The sequence below is a fragment of the Sturnira hondurensis genome, unplaced genomic scaffold (genome assembly GCF_014824575.4).
Source record: "Sturnira hondurensis isolate 20B ecotype Veracruz unplaced genomic scaffold, ASM1482457v3 Scaffold0010448, whole genome shotgun sequence".
In the NCBI taxonomy this organism is placed as follows: Eukaryota; Metazoa; Chordata; class Mammalia; order Chiroptera; family Phyllostomidae; genus Sturnira; species Sturnira hondurensis.
Genome location: NW_028083079.1, coordinates 2878509 through 2900137, shown reverse-complemented (window position 1 = coordinate 2900137; position 21629 = coordinate 2878509). Strand labels below are relative to the sequence as shown.

Below are 21629 nucleotides of genomic sequence, written 5' to 3'. Positions count from 1 at the left end.
GTAGTGCTACCAACTTCAGCTCAACTCAGTGCTCTATACAGCCTGCTGGGAAATATCCCATGGGCCTTATTTCCTCCAAGTCCCACCTCTCAACCCCAGTCCAGACTTCCGGTCCTCTGGGCTCCAGGATTTCAGCCAGCTTTCTCTTCATGGTGGCTGCCATTGCTCCCTCCATCCCCCAGTATCTGTAGGACTGGCTGGCAGCCGACAGAGAGACAGTCTTTTTCTCCCATCCCATCCGATCCCCATTTCTACCACACACATTCTCATGTCACTGCTATTCATTAGTCTAGTTTATTTGTCTACCAACAGGAAAATTTTACTGCTGTTTAAGAGTTTTAAAGCATAATACAAGTGAAAATGCACTTAGAAGAAAGATCCAAAACAGTACATAATGTAGATGTGGGAAATCCCTCTTCATTCTACTTCCCAGCAATAGTTGCCTTTGGAGATTTTACAGGATTCTTCTGGCAGCCCTCTTTTGTCAGCATTTCGAGAAAAGTGCGCACACATGGAGAGAAAGTGGTGGAGGGACTCCCTGTGTGCTCATTGCCCTGCAATGCTTGTTGTCAATATTTTGCCAACTTTGCTTCAGCTATCCCTCACCTCCCATTCGTTTTTTTGTTGCTGGAGTCTTTTAAAGCAAATCCCAGATAGCATATCCTTCTGTAAATGTTATGATATCTCAGTATGTATCTAACAGATAATTATTTTTTAACGATTTCAACATCATCATTATATCTAGCAGTTCATATTCAAATTTCCTTTATTGCTTCAAAGTAACTTTCTATCGTAGGTGTGCTTAAATAAGGATCAAGACACATGCTGTACTAGGACCTCTTTAATTGGTAATTATTACACCTGTAATTTTGCTGGTATTTATTAAAGACATTGACTTCTTGTTTTTTAGAATTTTTTGCACCAACAGATTAGCTGATTGCTTTCTGTTGGTGTTTTTTTTTTTAAGACTTTATTTATTTATCTTTAGAGGGGAAGGGAAGGAGAGAGGGAGAGAAATATCAATATATGGTTGCCTCTCGTGTGTCCCCTGCCAGGAACTGGCCTGCAACCCAGGCATGTGCCCTGACTAGGAATCGAACCGCAATCCTTTGGTTCACAGGCCCACGCTCAATCCACTGAGCTACACCAGCCAGGGCTGTTGGTGTTTTTTAACTTGTTCTTCTCTCCCAGGGACTCATCACTTTGTTTGTGTTGTAGTGGACCCCTTTGATAGAGTGATGAAGACAATAGACCCCCCCCTTTTCAGAATAATCTTTTTAAGTGCATAGAATTAAATACATGGGTACTACATGGAAAAGAAATTATATCAAGATATACTTATCAAGCCCTGGCTGGTGTAGCTTAGTGGATTGAGCACGGGCCTGCGAACCACACGATCGCGGTTCGATTCCCAGTCAGGGCACATGCCCGGGTTGCAGGCCAGTTCAGAGCAGCGGACTCACGAGAGGCAACCATACACTGATATTTATCTCCCTCTCTCCTTCTCTTCCCCTCTAAAGATAAATAAATAAAAATTAAAAAAAGATACACTTATCAAAATATAAAAAAAATTTGGAGTAGTATATGGGCTCCTTAGTTCACGGCAAGATTTAGTGGAGTCTCAGAGTTGTAATTTCTAAGGGTTGGACCTAAATAATTAATATATTTGTAACAACTCTAATGTGATGGAAATATGTGAGAATTTGTGTCAAAGTCACAGGAAGCACTACACTCCTATAGTTCATTGCCTCCATTTCCAATGTAAGGAAATGCTACACTGCATGTAGAGGACACTGAAAATAAAGATGTGTTTTTCTCTACTCAAGTTCCCAGACCCTTGAATTCTATCCGTGGGCCCCAGCTGAAGGAGGCAGGCTGCGCCGTGCCTTCCTATGGCATCCCACAAAAGCACTGGCGTTTGGGTGACTGCTTTCAGTCATGTTAAGATTATGCTGCTGGGAGTGTGAGCCACTGATTAGAAATATGCTCATCAGCCTTCCTCTTAATGGTTTTGGGATTCATTGATGGTCTCTGTCTGGCTCTAGTCTGTTAGATTACAAAATAGTAATTTTCTTTTTTTTAAATATATTTTATTGATTATGCCATTATAGTGGTCCCATTTCCCCCCTTTATCCCCCTGTACCCTGCACACCCCTCCCCCCCATTTCCCCCCTTTAGTTCATGTCCATGTGTCACAAGTTCTTTAGCTTCTACATTTCCCACACTATTCTTGCCCTCTCCCCTATTTTCTACCTACCGTCTATGCTACTCATTCTCTGTACCTTCTCCCCCCTTCTCCTCCTCCCACTCCCCTGTTGCTAACTGTCCTTGTGATCTCCGTTTCTGTTTCTGCTCCTGATCTAGCTTAGTTCCCTTTTGTTTTAGGTGCAGTTGTTAATAACTGTGAGTTTGCTGTCCTTTCACTGTTTGTATTTTTATCTTCTTTTTCTTAGATAAGTCCCTTTAGCATTTCATATAATAAGGGCTTGGTGATGATGAACTCCTTGAACTTGACCTTATCTGAGAAGCACTTTATCTGCCCTTCCATTCTAAATGAAAGCTTTGCTGGATAGAGCAATCTTGAATGTAGGTCCTTGCCTTTCATGACTTGGAATACTTCTTTCCAGCCCCTTCTTGCCTGTAAGGTCTCTTTTGAGAAATCAGCTGACAGTCTGATGGGAACTCCTTTGTAGGTGACTGTCCCCTTATCTCTTGCTGCTTCTAGGATTCTCTCCTTCATTTTAATCTTGGCTAATGTAATTATGATGTGCCTTGGTGTGTTCCTTCTTGGGTCCAACTTCTTTGGCACTCTCTGAGCTTCCTGGATTTCCTGGAAGTCTATTTCCTTTGCCAGATTGAGGAAGTTCTCCTTTATTATTTGTTCAAATAAGTTTTCCACTTGTTGCTCTTCCTCTTCCCCTTCTGGTACCCCTATAATTAAGATGATGGAATGTTTAAAGATGTCCTGGAGGTTCCTAAGCCTCTCCTCATGTTTTTGAATCCTTGTTTCTTCATTGTTTTCTGTTTGTTTGTTTCTTTCTTCCTTCTGGTCCACTCCATTGATTTTAGTCCCAATTTTGTTTTCATCACTGTTGGTTCCCTGTGAATTTTCCTTCATTTCACTTAGCATAGCCTTCATTTTTTCATCTAATTTGTGACTAAAATCAACCAGTTCTGTGAGCACCTGATCACCAGTATTTTGAACTGTGCATCTGATAAGTTGGCTATTTCTTTGTCACTTAGAAGTATTGGCTTTGGGGCTTTGAGCTGTTCTTCTGCTTGAGCCATAATGTTTTGGTTTGTTCACGTCTGTTATGTATGAGGGGCGAAAGCTTAGGTGTTCATGGGAGTGGGTCAACGTAGTCGCTGGGTTGTAACTGGGGGCAGGGTCAGAGAGGGGGCAGGGTCAGAGAGGGAGCAATGGTGCTTGTTCCATGGTCTCTCTGATTTCAGTCCCCTCTGCTGCCTCCCACAAGCAAATTGGGCCCTTCTGGTTCTGGTCCCTGGGTGGGTGGGCTTGTGTATGTTCTAGGACCCAGTGGGTCTCTCCAATGAACTCTTCTGTGAAGCTGGGAGCCTCTCCTGGCACCTCAACCCCTGAGAGTTCTTCCAATTGGTGCTTTTAGGCTTTAATTCCCAGCGCTGGGGCCCTGGTTTGTGGCATCTGTGTCACTGCTCACTCCTTTGCCTGGTTTATCTGTGTGTGAATGTGTGACCGCCGTCAGCCAGCCACCTTGTGCCCTCACTGGGTCTGCCCGTTGCCACCCGACGCCTGGGATCTGCCAACCACTGCCTGTGTGCCTGGGTCAGTCTGGCAGCCACCACTTTTTCCTGCCGTGACCCCTTCTCCACTGGCTGCCGACTCCGCCCCTCTTACCTGTCTGGATGAATGGTTTGTTGCTGTCGTACAGTTCAATTTTCTGTCTGTTCTGGTTGTGTTTTTGTTTGTAAATCTTTGTTGTCCTTAAACTTGGTTGTGCGAGCAGGTACAGTATTTCCACCTATGCCTCCATCTTGGCCGGTAGTCTATAGTTTTCTAATTCTGTCACTCCTCCCACCTTTATAAACTGCAATTGTTCCATGAATAAAAATATGGTTACCCTGAAATTCAGTTCATCTGATAAAAGATCAACAATTATTTGATTCTTTTATACATTTTCAGATGACTGAGCTGGTTTCTAGCCATCCCCAGTGGTGACCAAGGAGCTTGGTATATTCGCTTTTCGGTTTTGATTTGAAGAACATTATGCATTACAGGAAATTTATTTATTTGCTCTATTTCAATCAATTACAGTCATTATCCGCTTTGATGTTCCATTTGTTCAATGTCAGGCCAGTGGGAGCCCCCCTAACCTGGCTTCTATGTCCTTTCAAAATGACCACATTACTCTCTGGCAGCTGTCTCGCTTTTTGACACAGCAAGATATCCCAGGCTCAGCTTGTACCATACCTATATGGCTTCCAGACTCGCGGCAAGGAAGTTTTCCAAGAATCTTTTGTTCTTCTCAGTGGGAAGTGATATTTAAAAACAAGAGTCTGGGGATTAAGGATATTTATTACTATTAGGTTGCCATTACTAGTAGGCCTTTTTCGTGGACACAGCTATAAAAGGCTTATTTTTTAAAAGAGAAAAATGGATTATAAGTTTATGTGATTTCTGTTTGAAATGTCAGTGTGCAGAATATTTCCTCTTTGACTGTATACCTGGATTGGTTGCCTTTTATACTGACAATCCTAGCCCCTGACGGCAGTAATGTGGTGTTTGGTTTTGCTGTAGCCCACGATATATGCAGAATAGTTTAAACATAAACGATATCATTGTTAGAACTAGTGAGAAGTCCATTGCTTCTACTCTAAGATTTATTTTCAGGTTATTTTTTCTTTGGAATATTTCTTAATAGGCATGTGAAATCAAAATACTCCATTTTAAAATCTCTCAAAATAATTATTTTTCTCTGTGTGGTTACATAGCATTTGTGGGGTTTTTTTTTCAGTTTCAATGTAATTTGTAGAGATTGTTTTATATTTCTTCCATGATTTAAGAAATGCATATAATAACTCTTTGTAGTTCTGAAGCTTAAACTTATAAAACACAATACATTAAAAATCTCTGACTTCTCTCCTTGCCACCTTGACCCTGTTTTCTTGCTCCCTTTGTGGGTCATCATTTGTATTTGTTTTAGTTCATTGTTTCAGTGGGTTTTTTAGTGAAAAATTATATCTGTCTATCTATCTGTTTAATCTGTATACTGGTGCATGTTATTCATGTCGTATATATTCATATAATATGGGCATATTTATATTCCTTCTTTCTTACACAAAAGAAAGCTCTATAAGTGTTTCTGCACCTTGGTTTTTCCATTTAACAAAACATACCTGTGGTTACTCCATACCCCATGGAAAGACTGTGCTAATTCCTTTTAAAGTACGTGAACTCCACTGTGTGGCTGCACCATCGTGTTTGACCAACTCCCTGCTGATTATCCATATTCTGATTTTTCGGGGTTTGATTACTAGTCACTATAATGGGCAGAAGTAACAGAAATTGCACATTCAATGTCCAGAATTTATAACTGCCTAGACCTGAATCTCTGGTACTAGAGCAATTTCAGCAACTTAGGATACGGTGGAAAAGTGTTTACAAGTAAAACACGTTAAGGGGAAAGTTCAGCTCTCCTGGGCCCCCGGTTCCACTTCTGTGAGTTTCCATTTCCTCGTCTTTAAAATGCAGTAATGAAACCAACCCTCACTGTTGTTAGGGTTGATACAGACCAAAGGAGATGTAGTCTGCAAAGCAATGTGCATATGAAGTCATAGCTACTAGTATCAATCGTACCAATTTCCTCAGCAATGAGACAGGGAGTCCCTGGTGGGTCTTCATCCTTTATTTTCATTTTTAATTTAATTTAATTTGGTTTTTTGATGGGTGGGCTCATTCATCTCTTTCCCTGACCTAGTGGCACAGCCACGAGGAAAATGGAAGCTAAAGGGAGCAGTAACTCAGCTTGAATTTGTTTTCCCAAAGTATTGCTTGTTAGGTGACATTTTAATCTGGGTTGTTGTTAAGATTCTGGTGGAAATAGGTGCTAGTGTGGCAGCCAGCGAGACTGGAGTCCCCCTGGAGTCCGCCTAGTGATCAGAGGGTTCACACCAAGTGACCCCACCCCCGGTTCACACCCTCCTCAGTGTTTGAGCCAACCTCCCACTCGCCCCAGGGCGGCCTCATAAGGCCTATTGTCTGCTCTCCTGCCAAACGGTCCTGTTCTAGCAGGACGATCTGGGAATTTCCATGTGAAGGAAGTCATTAGCATCTCAGAGGCTTCCGCTTGCTCATCCATGTCCAGAAATGATTCCTTCGGCCCTTCCTCCTTGACCCCTAGCCTGAGAAGCTACTGAAAGAGGGAGAAAGGAACTGAGGAGGACCTGATCTTGGAATCCTTCCTTTAAGGGGATAAATTTTGAGCACACTTTTTAGGAGCAGAGGAATGGGATCTCAGGGAGTAGAAGGCGAGCTTCCTATTCATCAAGATTCTGTGCTCCACTGGGCAGAAAAAGGGCTTTGGGGTCAGCCCCTGAATGCCTGGTATAGCCTTTGGCTGCAGTCCGTCACCTCACAGAACCTCAGTTTCCTCGGCTGTAGAATACAGTTGTAAAAATGCTAATGTTCCTCATCCAAATCACGATTACGAGGACTCATGAGATCCCTAATGTCGTGTGCTTGGCAAAGAAGAATAGAAGCTCAGGGAATCTGGATTTCCTTTCTGCCCTCTCCTTTTGTCATGGACTTGCCCCACCTTATCTGAAAAATAAAACTAGGTGGTCGTAACACTGGTCACAGGAAGAACTGAAATTCCTTGGGTGGTACGGCATACATTATTTTAAATTCTAACAGCAACCCTGCATTTGGGGGGATGTTGTCCTTATTTTATCCATAGAAGAGCAGAGGCTCTGAGAGAGAGAGAGAGGAAGTCTCTCAAGTTTGTCCATGGTCAGGTTCAGAGCCTTGGCTAGCCCATCGTCACCATCTGTATGATTTAGGGAATGGTGCTCTGTCCCTTGGATTCAACTCTGTGGGCACAAGCTCAGCTGGTGGGGCTGCCTGAGGCTGGTTTCAGTTTTCACTTATCCTCCTGCTTTGTCAAGGTAATGCAGTGCCCAACCCTCACAGCTGTACCGAGAGACCCCGGGTGCCTGCATAGAAATTCAAACCCAGATCTGCCTCCCATTCAGATCTCATCCTTTCCACTGCTGCCTGGGAGGTCATCTCCTCCTAGTACCTTCAGGATCCTGCTCCACCGATGGTCTCATCTCTGCCTTATCTCCAGCGCCTTCCCTCTCCTTCTCTTCTGGCTTCTCCTTCCTAGCTGATACACTCAATCAGATTTGTACTCTTGGGTTACCACCACTAGAACTGGAGCATAATTTCACTACTAGGATCCCCCTCCTGTGCCTAGCTCCACCCAGGCCCTGAATCTGCCTTTCTAAGCAAATGCTTGTTCAGAGGCCTTGTACTTTCCACTAGACTTCCTTGTGTGAGAGCCCAGCCTTTACAGTCTTCCCTGCTGTCCTCAGTGCACACACAGCAAGTTGTTTTGCACACAGTAATCGTTCTCCAGCACTGAAGAACCAACGAATTTTTCCCAAGAGCAATCCTCTTAAGCAGGCACTAGAGGGCAGCAGGAGATCACGCATGGTCTTCTTTTAAGCCTCCCATTAAGGGCCAAAGCCTACATTGTCTCTAGAGGTAGGAGGATATGCTAAGCTTCACCGCTGACTGAAGAGCCAGGGGCATTAAAAAAAGAAGTGGGAGAGGGGAGGGAAGCTAAGCACATCTTAGTCTGTGGGATTAACCACATCTTTGGGACACTTTTGGGTCCTCTGGGATTCTTCACTGTGTCTCTTACTTTCTTTAGGACAAATAACAGCAGAACCACGTGGATATTTTTGTACTTAAAAAAAAGTATATTTTTATATAATTATATTAATATTGAACAAGCAAACAAAAGATATCAGCCACTTCTGGGCTACGGATCAGCGTCCAGGAGTCCCTGGCCCACAAAAAGTATGACCATCCTCAGAGACATAACTGCTTCTTCAGAGACATAACTGCTTCCTCAACACCTTCACTTGAAACAGGTGTTTTCCTCTCAAGTGCCTTCCCTGTCACAGTGAGCCTCGGATCCTTCATGTGTAAAAGGGGGCTGCGACCTTCACTCTGCGGGACGATAGGAAGGACCGTACACGCCCCAGGTGTAAATCAGCCAGGGCTGCACTTCACATTTGATGCTTGTTGAATCCACCAACTGCGAGAACAAATGTCAGAGACTTTCAGGGTTCCAAAGGTGTTACTTTATTGGCCAAGTTTAACCTGCGCAGGGGTGAACTCTCAAAGTGTCCAGCGACACAGTGCCCACAAGGGCTGCAAACGAGAGTCACACGCAGCGCTTACAGCCAAGTCCTTATATAGAGGCAAGCAAGCAAGCATTACACAGATGATGTGGCAGTTAGCTATTGGCTTACAGCCCCCGCGGGCGGGAACAGGGTGGGGTCTGTCTCAACTGAAAGGAAAATTTTGAAACTAAACAGATGGCAATCAACTTACAGGATGTTTGCTAGGGACACAGGCTCCTTGGGGCTGAGACTATTTTCTTGTTCCCAACAATGCTCAGAGCAGTTTGATGAGGGCTGAGCGTCCCCACTTTACAAATGAGGAAAGCGAGATTGGAGCAGTAGGGTGACTTGTCCAGGTCCTCAAATCAGATCATCCAACTCAAGAGCTTTGGATATAAGTGTCCAGTTCTGCCCTTGTTCTGCTGTGTTCCACTCTGTAGGAAGCAGATGTTCAAGGAGAAATTCCTGACGGCGTGGTTAAAGCACCAGCTCTGAGGGGATGTTTACAGTTTCAGACGGGCAGGTGAACTGAAGAATCCTGGGGCGGTGGCCAAGAGCTGGACCGAACGGCCTCTGATGAGGCTCTTGACAACCTAGAATTTGGAACTAAATCGCTGCATGGGTTTTGTTTCTTACTGATCCTCCAAACATTCCAAGATTTAGGTACTAACATTACGGACATTTACAGAGGAGGAAATGGAGCCTCGGGGAGGTTAAGCAGCTTGTCCAAGGTCACCCAGCTGGAAATTGAAGAGCCAGAATTCAAATCCAAGCAAGTTACTGTACTGTAGTTGCCCTTCTGCAATTAGGTTCATCACTCGGATATTTATGGAAGAAGCTGTGAATTCGGTTAGATTAGGAGATCAGTTAGTTGTCTTAGAAACTGGGCGGTTTTATAGACCTGTCTTCTTTTTAGTCTCTACTACGGTTTCCCCTTTCATTCCTCAAATATGCACACCATGCACAGACTCAGACATATACACCTCATCAGAAGCCTCTCAAGCCTGCCCAGTAGTTCCTGGGACGGAGAGTTCATCTACCCACCTGGTTGGTTGGTTGATTTTAACATCTCCACCCAGTAGGGGGCAGGCTTGAGTACCTCAGAGAAGGCATCCAAATAGCATAAAATGCGTAACTCTGGGTCTAAGCCTGATGCTTAGGATGAGAACTACAGTTCCTCAGTGGGAAGCCGTCTAGATATAACAGAACTGTCCCATAATGGAAGTCAGGATGTAATGAGGTCTGCATCATTAGCAGTGTCCGGAAGAAGTTGGAGGATGATTTGGTGGTGGATGATGCATTAGATGGAAATTTTGACTAGGTGACTTTAAAGTGCTTGAGTACTCATGAGATCCTGTAGCCCATGGAAAGAGGTGGGGAGCCTGGAGGCGTTGTAGGGGGCGTGGCAGGAGTAGGCAAGGTCTGAGTATTTGCAAAAGAGAAGACTTCTTGTGGAGGGTTGAGAATTAGTGCTGCACAATAGAAGGAGCAGTAGAACCAGGTATAAAACACTAGACTAGGTATTAGCTGTGTGGCCTTGGACAGATGACCTTCCCTCTCTGAGCTGCCACTTGTACATCAATAAAGTAAAGTTAGACCATCTGCCTTTGGGGCTGTAGTGATATATTGACATAATGGGTTTGAAGTCTGGTAAGTGTTAGACAAATGCAAGACGTCAATGCAAGATGTAAACTTAATATACATCCATCTATTCAGTTATTCAGATACTGACCTGCAAACTGTCTACTCTACATCAGAGAGTGAACTCTTGCTCTGGGGATGCAAATGCTCGTTGAACCAGCATGGTCCATGCCCTGGCTGCTGTGGCTCAGTGGATTAAGCACTGGCCTATGAACCAAAAGGTTGCTGGTTTGATTCCCAGTCAGGGCACATACCTGGGTTGTAGGCCAGGTCTTTATTTGAGGGCTTGCAGAAGACAACCACACATTGATGTTTTCCTTCCTCTCTTTCTCCCCTCCTCTCCTCTCTCTAAAAAATAAATGGATAAAATCCTTAAAACAAAATCCAGCGGAGTCCTCACTCTTATGGAGCTCACAGTTTAGTTGTGGAGACAGATACTAATTTAACTAGCACATTAATTAAAATTAAATATATGGTAAGCCCTATAATGATGATGATGGTGTAAATGTTTCGGGTAATGATACAAGTTGAGAATAATCAAAATATAGTTTATGAATATGTAATGTTCAAAAGTTCAGGCACACCCTAGAGATATGGCGGGTTCAGTTCCAGACCACTGCAGTGAAGGGAATATTTCAATAAAGGGAGTCACACAACTTTTTGTATTTTCCCAGTGAATATAAAAGTTACCTTATACTATAGCCTATTAAGTGTGCAATAGCATTATGTCTAAATAATTTTTTTGCCTTCATTCGAAAATAATTCATTACGACAAACACGACGACCATCCCCTGAGCTTGCAGTGAGTGATCATCGTTTTGCTGGTGGAGGGTCTCGCCTTCAGTGTGGGAGAAGCACAGGATCTGAAAAGCCTAATAAAGGGAAGTCCAATCAAACGGGGTTTGCTGTGGATGTGTGAGTCCCCACACTCCTTGCAGTGTGTTCAGTGGGGTAGTATTCCCCTGCTCCTAGAGGAAAATTGTAGCAGGGGACATCTAATCTATTATCACTCTCATGGAACGGACAGTGTTAGAGGCGTTGTTAAGTTGCTAACACAGTTTCACATCAGGATTTAGGATGTCCCGTCCAAAATTTTAATCAGAGTTCTACATCTGACAAGTCGAATCTCCTTTCCCTCCCCAGCGGGGGCCTTAAGAGGTGGAACGAGATTGGCCTTTTTTCTGTATGTCTGTCTGCCTTGCGCTCCTCTGTCCTCTCCCTCCAAGATCAAAGCAGGAGAGAGAAGTGGCAAGGATTAGCAAGGTCACCTTTGCCCTGGGACCCTGGTACCTAGCTCTGTGTTTTCTGGTCCTGACAGATTTTTTAAGTCAGCCCTTATTCTGGGGGCTTTTTAGTGCTCCCTATTGCCAGGGGCTTCTCCCGATACCTGTGATTTCTTTTCGGCTGGCTGCTGCTGACCCCTCTCTAACTTCCGTCTCTCTGGCCATCCAGCCCTTGGCAATCCTCACTGCGTGGGACCCTCAACCCTTTAGAATTCTTTAGGCAAACTCAGAACAGTTCCAGGACAACTCTTTCTTCTATGGGTTCCATATCTGTTTCAGAGAAAATACTAATGCATTTTTCACCTTGGCAACCTCTGGACTGGGGGCTAATTCCCCTGCAGCCCCTCCTGTTCTGCAACCACAGCCCACTAGAACTTTTGCAGGTGGAGTGAGACCCTAGCCCACTATCTTCCCAGTTGCCAAGGACACACAGTAAATTCTCCAAGAGGTGCTCTTTGGGTCCCTTCTCAAAAAGCTCCGGATTAGAAGGTAGCATGTTCTGCTGTTCCCACCTGGGGGTGTCAGGAACTCTAACCATCAGGTAATAATGGCTTTCTGCAAAGTCAATCTTCCCTGAATCCTCCCTGTCTGCTCTCTGACCTTGTTTTATTTCCTTGTTCAGGCTGGGGTTCCTAGAATAATGAAACAAGTTAGGATTCATCTCCTTTGTAAATTCTGCATCTATGGGCTTGGCCTTGGTACTTCACTTCTATTCTCTCTTGGTGTCTCAATAGAAATGTTGATGTTAACATCCTGTTGCAACAGCAGTAATAGTAATTGTAACAGCAGTAATAACAGCTAAACCCATTGAGTGCTTCACCTGTGCCAGGCACCGTATTTAATCCTCACAATCACGCTTTCAGCTTGGTACTATTATTTATGGTTGGCAGACACACCGTGCTGAACTTTGACCGTTGGGCTGAGAAGTTCGGGCTGCACCGCACACAGGGGCAGGCCCCGTCGGTGGCACTTCAGGTGGCTCCTTTCCCTTTGCTAAGGACGTTGGTGTGAGTCCTTGAATCAGGCCTCAGCGCCATCGCTTCCCTCCAACAGGAGTCTGTAACCCCACCTCAGAAATGATCCCATTTCAGCAATTCCTGGGAGGCCATTGCTGGCACAGAGGCCATTCTTCATGGTAGAAAAGTCTCCGCCTCTCTCTCCCACCCTGAATGTTTCTAATTTGAGCCCCTCTGGTCCCGGTGGAGCCTTTAAATGCTTCAAGTACAAGCCTACTGCCCAGCAAGCCTGTCTGACTCGGGAGGCAGTGCCCTGAGCTGCTGCTGAATATTGAACAAACATTCGCACGACTTTGGCTCTCCCAGAAGCCCTCAGTCTGAGGCCTTTGTTTTGTTTTCCGGATGAGGGCGAGTGGTGCCATCACCTCCTGCCGAAAAGCCCTGGCTGCCCTCCCAACAAGGAGTTGTCACTTCGACTGAGGCTTTTTTTTTTTTTTTTGGTGGCAACAAAATAATACCCAGCAGGAATTTGGGAGGAGAAAAAAGAGAGTTCAGCTGGCAGGTTCTCAAATGAATGGGCTGTAGTGTCATTGGAACTGAATTGGGCTTGAAACCAGACATGATCCTATTTTGGAAGCATTGTTCAGAGGGATGGGAAATGTGAACAGAGGATAAGTCTCTTCAAAAATGCTCTTTATCCTTGCCTGTTAAAAGCAGCCTGTTTTAACTGAACTCTCCCATCCCCTCAATGGCAAGGACCTGTGTGAAAACCTGGAGGGAGTCAAAACAACAGGCAAGTTGGTCCAGCTCTTCATCTGTTACCGTTCCTATTGAGAGAGCTAATTTTGCTTTGGGAAGAGGTTACTGGATTAGGAGCCATCAATTATCGATGGTGAAATTCACAGATCTTGGCTCTTAGACTCATCAGTGCTTTGATGAGAGCCCAATGATCATGATAGGTAGATATATTACAGAGTCAACAAATATTTATTGAAAGTATCATTGAACACCAACTGTGTGCCAGGTACTGTGTAAAGTGGTCATGAAAATCAGCAAGATTCATACGGTCTTCACCCTTCCGGAAGTGTCAGTCTGGAGACAGAAATAGGTGATAGAACAGGTGCTATGAAGCTCTTTCGTGTAAAACCCTAATAAAGATTGGTGGCATGGGGGTGGAGCTTAGGGAAGTCTTTGCTGAGGAATTGCACTTGAACTAAGATCTGAAGGATGAGCGGGAGTTCGCCGGGAGAAGCAAGGAGAGAGGGGTGGCATGGGGAAAAGCATTCTGTGCGGAGGAGAGAGAGCATTTGCCGAGGCTGAGAAAGAAAGGCGCAGGGTATGTGCAAGGAACTGAAGTGGGAGAATTAGGAAGAACAAGATAAGAGATTTGATTGGAGAGGCAGACAGGTTGTCTGGATCCCGCATTACCTGTAGGCCATCTTAAGGCTTTTGGTCTTCATCCTAAGAGCAGTGATTTGCCATGGAAGAGTTTTAAGCAGGAGAAGAATATAGGTTTCACCTTTTTTAAAAAAAACTTCAGCCACAGAGCGAGGTTGGATCAGAAGGAATTAGCTTTAGCAGTTGTAATGTCTACAGAGGAGTAGTTAATGGAGTGGCTAATGGTCTTCCCTATTGCAGCTTCCATCCAGATCATAACTCAGGCATGACACACTCTTTGCGAAGAGAATCATTGTTAATAAGCGTGCACAGGACTCAGAGGTAAATTGTTTCTCCGTTTAGGTATTGGGTTCCTTACTTGTTCGGTCATGGAGCTGGACCAGACGATGCCCAAGTGCCCGTCCTTTGTAAAAGCAGCCCCTAAGTTTGAGTGTAAATTCTGTACTGCTACTTCAGTGCAGTTTTCAGCCCGGACTCTGGGCTTCTAACCCCACTTGTTTACCCGACAGATTGAAAAAGCTGACAATTTATTAGACGAAAGCAGACCAGCAAAGATGTATAGCTTCTTTTGTTGTATTTTTTTACTCTTTTTAAAAATTATTGTTCAAGTACAGTTTTGTGTCTTTCACTCCCGTCCCAGCCGCCACCCCCCCCCCCCAGTGCTCCCCACCTGTTGTTAAATGGGTAGTTATATCTTTAACCCAAAGGCCAGGAGTATTTGTTTGACCCAGGGGATTTCTCACTCCCAGCACCACGTTGCATTCTTTCTCTGTTAAATTATGTGCCTATAGCAAGTGCTAGGAGAGGCTGCCCATCTGTGTTTTAAAATAAGAGATAAAAACAAAGGTGAATTGATTATCAGTCTGGGGTCATGTGCTGAAGGAATCACTCACTGTGTGACCTTGGAAAGTCACTCTCCTTCTTTGGGACACAATTTCCTCTTGTTTAAAGTGGGAGGATTGTACTAGATTAGCACTTTTTTCAAAGGTGTGCTTTTCAATAGTTTTTGAAAGATGTTTTATGTCCCACTTTATTCTCCTTGGAGACGCACAATCTAAGTGTATTGATGGTCTAATTAATTCCAAAGTCTTCGCTTCAATACATCCATCATTAAAGTAAAAACTTTAATGTGGCTCTCAGTCTGAGATTCCCTTTTCCCATCTATAAACAAAGCTGAGAGCAGAGGTTTCCAAACTTTTTCTGCAAAGGATCAGATAATAAATATTTTAGGCGTGGGGCCATGCGGGCTTTGTTGTAATCACTCAATTCTGCCATTGTATCCATACACAATAAAAAGAATGAGCCATGGGTGGCATAGTTCAGTGGATTGAGCGCGGGCCTGTGAACCAAACAACCACAGTTCGATTCCCAGTCAGAGCACATGCCTGGGTTGCAGGCCAATTCCCAGCAGGGGATGCACGAGAGGCAACCATACATTGATATTTCTCTCCTTCTCTCCTTCCCCTCCCCTCTAAAGATAAATAAATAAAATCTTTTTAAAAAAGAATGAGAGTGGCTATGTTCCAATAAAACTTTATTTACACAAACAGGCAGCGGGCTGGATTTGACCCATGGGCCATAGTTTACTGACCTCTAGGTCAGAGTGTGTGCTAACTGCTTCCTAATGTCCTTGTAGCTCTAATATGCCCTCCCCCTTCTCTCCTGGATGGTATTCACTCCCAAGTTTGAAGTCGTTATTCTCCAAAACTATCCCTCTGGTCTTCCAAAGTCATCGTCTTCTTTCAATGTGTCTGTGTGTAAGTCTGTCTCCGTCTCCCCAGCTGCTGAGAGGCCTTCTTCACAGCTTTGTTTTGTTTGTCTTAGTAACTACCCATCTTTAATCCCTCTGAAGGATTGGCTAGCTGGAATACGCCTTGTCTTCCTCCCCCGGAGCCTTTGATCTGATGTTCATAAGCATTTGCTGACAGCCAGACAGAAAAGGGGGAGCCCAGATCCCAGGCCTGAGGGCCCAGAGAATAATGAATGAAGGCTGCATTTATTTGTATCTCTAATTGGCAAGCCCATTTCCAATTCAGCTGCGTGTCACTGCAAGCCCAGAACAAGAGAAGGAGACCACCCTTCTGTTTCTGCCAGGCCTTGGTGCCCAGGGACCCAGGCTCCACCGAGGCAGGAGCTGGCCTTGGTGTTACCAGGCTTAGAAGAAGCTGCCATCTGTAGCTCTGCCCCTTGGTGCAGGGCTCCCTCTGCTTTGCCATTCAGACTGTGCCTTGCACAACTTTGAAGATAACATTCACATAATCCAGAACTTGAATAGAACCCTCTGGGTTGTACAAATCACTTTGCTTCCTCAAGCTTTTGGATATAGCCACTGAGCGCTCTCCTCTATGGACATCTTATGTAGAAGGCCAGTCTATTAAAGAGAGAAAAGTGGAATTGCTCTGCCTGAAGTTGGGATGTGGGTTTAGAGTTCTGCCTGCTTGGTTTTCCTCTTGCCCCTGTCAAGTAGCTGCTCAGATACCTTCAGGGATCCCTAGAATTCCTCCGAAGAATTCTGGAGCTTTTAGACTTGATCACAAATGTCACGGTAGCCATTCAGAGTGCTATACTCTCCCCTCTTTCAGGAAGTCTCAAAGACATGCTTAGCACTACGCTAGGCACCGAAGATGAGGAGGGGACAGGACAGGGAGACATGGCCCCAGGTCTCCAAGACCTGATTACGTTTGGGGTTTGAGAGGTGAGCAGAAAATGGGAAGAGCCAGTGAGTGTCACAAGATAAGGTCTCACAAGTGGAAATACTTATTCAGAGACTTCCTGGGGAGGGTCACACTGGAATGGAGCATGGGTGGATGGTAGAGATTTGGAGGGGCAAAGAGCGGGCAGGGTGAGCAAAGGCACAGACTTGGGAGATGCTAAGTGTATGGATCCAGGGAGACAGAGCAGAAGGGGGCGTGTGTAAATCAGATCTCAGTGTGCGTGTGAAGAAGGCAGGAAAGGGCTTTGAACGAGGGGACAGATGAGTACAGAAGGAAAGGGGGAGTGATGGCTTTTCCAGACAGGCCCACCTCCTGCTACCACATTTATTACTCATAACTGTTGCAGCTGGTGTTATCAATCCCATTTTACAGAATTCGTTACTACAGGCTTTTGAAGATTTTTCCGAGGTCAATGGCTATTATCAAGTAGCGTTGAGATTTAAACTGAAATCCACTTGACTCTAAAGCTTGTGTTCTCCTATTATATGAGACTTCGTGAAAAATATAGGACTGGAAATGATTCATAAAAGAAAGGTAGAGATTCTGTAAATTGACAGTAGACAGGAAGGATTTCTGGCTGGGAAAAATAGCCGTGCATATTAACATCTTGCAAGGTCCTTGGAGAATCCTCTAGTCCGCCTACCATCATTACATATGGAGAAAGTGAGGCCCGAAGAGAGCAATGGGTTGGGGGACATTTAATGTAAACAATAGAAAAGGACTCCGTTCTGGTCTCTGAACCCTCAGGCCAGTGCTCTTAATAAAGCATCACGAACAAACCACTCTACCATTTTTTCCTTTGCAGTTGCTACCAGCTACCAGCACATCAGACTCTATGGGTTCGAGAGTCCGACCTTTTGAACAATACTGAATGTATCTCTCCCTCCCCAGAGACCACGGAGTTGGGCAGCAAGAAGGAGCTCAAGTCCATGCCCTTCATCACCTACCTCTCAGGTCTGCTGACGGCCCAGATGCTGTCGGATGACCAGCTCATCTCAGGTGTGGAGATCCGCTGTGAGGAGAAGGGCCGCTGCCCATCCACCTGCCACCTTTGCCGCCGACCGGGCAAGGAGCAGCTGAGCCCCACACCGGTGCTGCTGGAAATCAACCGTGTGGTCCCCCTGTACACCCTCATCCAAGACAACGGCACCAAGGAGGTGAGCCCCCGACACAGTCACTGAGTCAGATCTCAGTACCAACCTACCTACCTCCTGCCCCTTGGGCCCTTTGTTGGGACTGTTGGCCTCATCGTCATCATCACCTTGATGACTAGCATTTATCAATGCCTTACCATGTTTTATGTACACACGTAGCTTGGTAACACAAGCTGCTATGACCGGCAAACTCTCAAATCTCAATGGCTTAATACAATCGAGTTTATTTCTTGTTTGTGCAGAGTCCCAAATAGAGGGTTTTTGGGGGGATGAATAGCTTTCCTCTGAGAAGTAGTGCAGGGATCCAACCTGTTCCATCTTGTGCCACAACAGTCTGATGTTCCCACATTTGAGATGGAAAAAGAAAGGACATGGGGGGGTGCCCGGGAGTGGTTTAAATGGGGCGAGGCTGAAAGTGGCAAATAGCGCTTTGGCTCCCATCCCACTGGCTAGAGCTCGGCTGTCGGTCACACCTGTCTGCAGGGAAAGGCAGACGTGTTCCCTCTGCGTATCTAGGAGAAGAAGCTGTGAGTTTGGTGAAAAACCGGCGGTGTCTGCCTCCGTACCATACTTGGATTATCTTATTTAATTCACCCTTCAAAGCTATGCTTTCCTTATACATATTGGGTGGATTCAAATGGAATTGCAGGCACTGGGTCACCTTTTACTTGTAAAAATGGCAATTCCATGTGGTTCATTTTAATGTCAGACCTGCTCTACAGGTGGGGAAACCTCAGAGATCTTTAGTGACCTCCTGAAAGTTGGTTTGCGCTAGCGACAACAGGCTTAATTGTAAAATTATGCCTGCTCTTTTTCCTCTGTCTGTGTCTCTCACTTTGAATGACAGCACGTCAGGGCTTGGCGGGACTATACACGTGATCTGGTTCACTGGTTTGCAAATTCATGTTCATGGCACACTTTTCCAAGTGCAGCCTTCAGGAACCCCCATCCGTAAAACCAGGTACAGTGATGTCGCTCCTTCAGTGAGGAAGGTGACCAGGGCATCTCTACTTGGTCCCCACTCTGCCCTCTGCAGAAACTCCTTGACAGCCCTGGACCCCAAAGGAGAGTCTGGCAGTTGCGTCTCTCCCATAGCATCCCACTGGGCTGAGTAAGTGCCAGAGGGTGGCGAGGGAGCAGCTAGGTAGGGCTTTACAGAGGACACCGAGGTGATGAGAATGAGGAAGAGCATCAGGTAGACTACCTGAGGCAGAAAAGAACATGGTCCGTGCAAAGACTGAGATTCCCCTCGGCTAAGACAAAGATACAGAAGGAAGGCAGAGATGAGGCCAGTGGGGTAAGGAGGAGCCTGGTCACTTAGGCTACTGTAAGCTAGACCATGGAGTTTGGACCTGTCTGGGGGACCTCGAGGTGCTGAAGATGCATGGTCAGTAGGAGGCTGATAGGGTTAGATGTGCGTGGTGTAAGGAGCCCTCTGGAGACAATCCAGACAACAATCCAGAAGATCATCAATGGAATGGAGTTATGGTGTGGAGTAGGCATACAATGGAATACTCTACAACAGCCAAAATGCATGAACTGTAGTGACAATATGAGATGAATGAACATAATATTAAATGAAGGAAACAAGTCCCAAAGATACATTTTAAACAGCGTGATACCCTTCCTACTATTTTAATTTAAAAAAAGATACATGTACACTCCTACTACACAACCTTTTAGAAATAAATACAGGTGCAATAAACCATTTAAAGATGGAATCAAGGAAATGATGGCCATCAGACTCAGGGTGATGGTAATCTGGAGTCAGGGGAGGCAGGCTGATGTCAGGAGGGAGTTCTTGTTACCTTTAAGTAGTCAAGTCCCTGGCTGGAGTTTTGGGTGGTGGATTTGTGGAGGTTTATTCGAATATTAAAACTAGCTAGTTAACTAACCAACACTAAATTGAGATTACATAAAATGTAACCACATGCAGTGCAACAATGAGCATGAGTCATGAACCAAGCATCGCAAGGAATCTACTGCCGTGCACCAGAGGTCCCCAAAGTAATGCCAACAGAAATGCCACATATGCATCTATGAGGACTGTCTAGAAAAAGGCCAGCCGTTGTTAATGTAATGAGAATGGTTGGAATGACATGGATGTAACCTGGCAGCCAAGGAGAGTGGACTACAACACACACGCACAAACAATGAGGACCTCACTGTACTAGGCAGTGGGGGTGGTAGACGCTGTTGGGCGAGCAGGTGGACTGTGTGGCCATCACATCAAAGTGGCTGAGCAAGTAGAGCGACGATAGACATCTAATTTTGTGTTCAGCTTGGACATTCCTCCGCGGAAACTGTCCAAATGATTCAGAAGGCTGCAACTATGGGCAACAGGTGACTGGCAGCTCCAACACGATCGTGCGCCCACTCAGCATCACGTCTTCTGCAGCTTTCTGGGGAAACATCAAATCACCCAGGTGCCTCAGCCTGGATTCGGTGCCCTGCAACTTCTGGTTTTTCCCAAAACTAAAGTCACCTTTGAAAGGAAAGAGATTCAGACTGTCGGTGAAATTCAGGAGGATACGATGAGGCCGCTAACGGCAATGGGAAGAACCGTGTGAGGTCTCAAGGTGCCTACTTTGACGGGGACTGAGGTGTCATTGTCCTATGCACAGTGCTTCTTGTATCTTCTTCAGCAAATCTGTTTTCCGTATTACATGGCTGGATACCTTCTAGACAGATGTTGTGTCTCCACAACCTCAGGGGGAGAGCATACTGTGGCAACGTGAGATTGGAAGCAGGGAGACCTGTGGGTGCTGCCGAAACTTCCAGGAAATGCCAAGGTTGGTCAGACCATCGCGTGTGCAGTTGAAAACCGCAGCGTGTCGGTAGCTGTGCAGGTCTGAACTCTCCCGAATCAGCTGCCGAGGTGAGTGAGGCTACTAATGGCCCCATGCGCTGCTCTGGGAGCTTTCCCCAACAACCGCCGTTCTGGGCCGCGCTCTCTTCATCTGTTACCTGGCACCATACAAGCCCAGTCCCGGGAATTTTGTGATGTGCTCTTGGCACATATGTGGTGGCAGAGGAGTGGTTGTTCTTTGCTTAGTCGTCAGTTCACCCCATGTCTGAGGAGTGCCAGCTTCCCTGAGCATTATTAATACTCAACTCTGGAGATTCAGGGAGGTCTTCCTGAGGTCCATTCGTGATGTGTTCTCAGAACGGGTGTGGAAAGTGGCCACTAGGTGTCACTGTTCTCCTTACGGGAGCTCTGGAACCCTTGGAGCCTAGTTATTGATTTATTAATTCAGTAACTCTTTTTGAGCACCTACTGTATGCAGGCACTATGTTACACACCCTGAGAAATGAAGAATATGACAAGGAGACATGTCTTTATCTTCATGGGGTTTACGGAATTGTGGAGGAGACAGATGTTAATGAAACAATCATACACTAAGAAAAGGCCAGGGCCACGGTTTGAAAGTGTGTCGCTGGGGCCCTGTGGGGTCAGGGAAGGCTTCCCAGAGGAAGTGACATTGAAACTGAGTCTTTAGTGGCCGGGTGCATAAAGCGAATGTGGAGGACAGAGTTTGGGAGAGGGGGAGAAATCTGAACACAGGCCAGGTTGAAGGCTTAGTTCCTGCAAAGGCCTGAAGACTAGGCAAACACAGCCCATTTCCCTGAGGAATGAGTGACGACAGTGTGGCAAGGGCTGAGACTGAGGGACAGCTCCATAGGCAATGCTGCGCCAAGGCGACAGGACCGGACATGGCAGAGCTGTGCAGGCTGCCGTGGCAAGGAGCTTGTCCCTGGGGAGGGGAGCCCTGGAGGAGTTCAGGAAGACAGACTTGGGTGCTGATTCTCAGCTCCAAGGGCTGCTCCTCTTAGTCATCAGAAATGTTAGAGCTGGTTGGCTGGGGCAGGCTTTCTCCGAGTCTCCACTTTCTTCACCCCCAACCTCAAACCCCAAGACAGGACTATTTCAAATTTCATAGCAGCCTGCGGGATGTGGTGTCTTAGGCATTTCCCTGGGAGCAGGCCGTGGTGGGAGTGGGTGGGACCGCTCTTTTGCAGTCTGGAAATGGTCCTGAAGGAGGGTGCTATGGCTGCTGAGGGGGGTTGGTATGATGTGAGGGTGGCTGCTTT

At 45.7% G+C, this 21629-nt stretch overlaps 1 protein-coding gene across 2 annotated transcripts in view; it reads left to right on the top strand.

The window, feature by feature from the left end:
* The window catches only part of ASTN2 (astrotactin 2), an 829294-nt gene that overhangs the window by 631603 nt on the left and 176062 nt on the right, over positions 1-21629 (top strand). For both annotated transcript variants that reach the window (XM_037059148.1, XM_037059147.1), the window contains exon 17: positions 17275-17540. In XM_037059148.1, coding sequence (XP_036915043.1) covers positions 17275-17540 — 266 coding nt within the window. The remainder of the gene's footprint in view (positions 1-17274; positions 17541-21629) is intronic.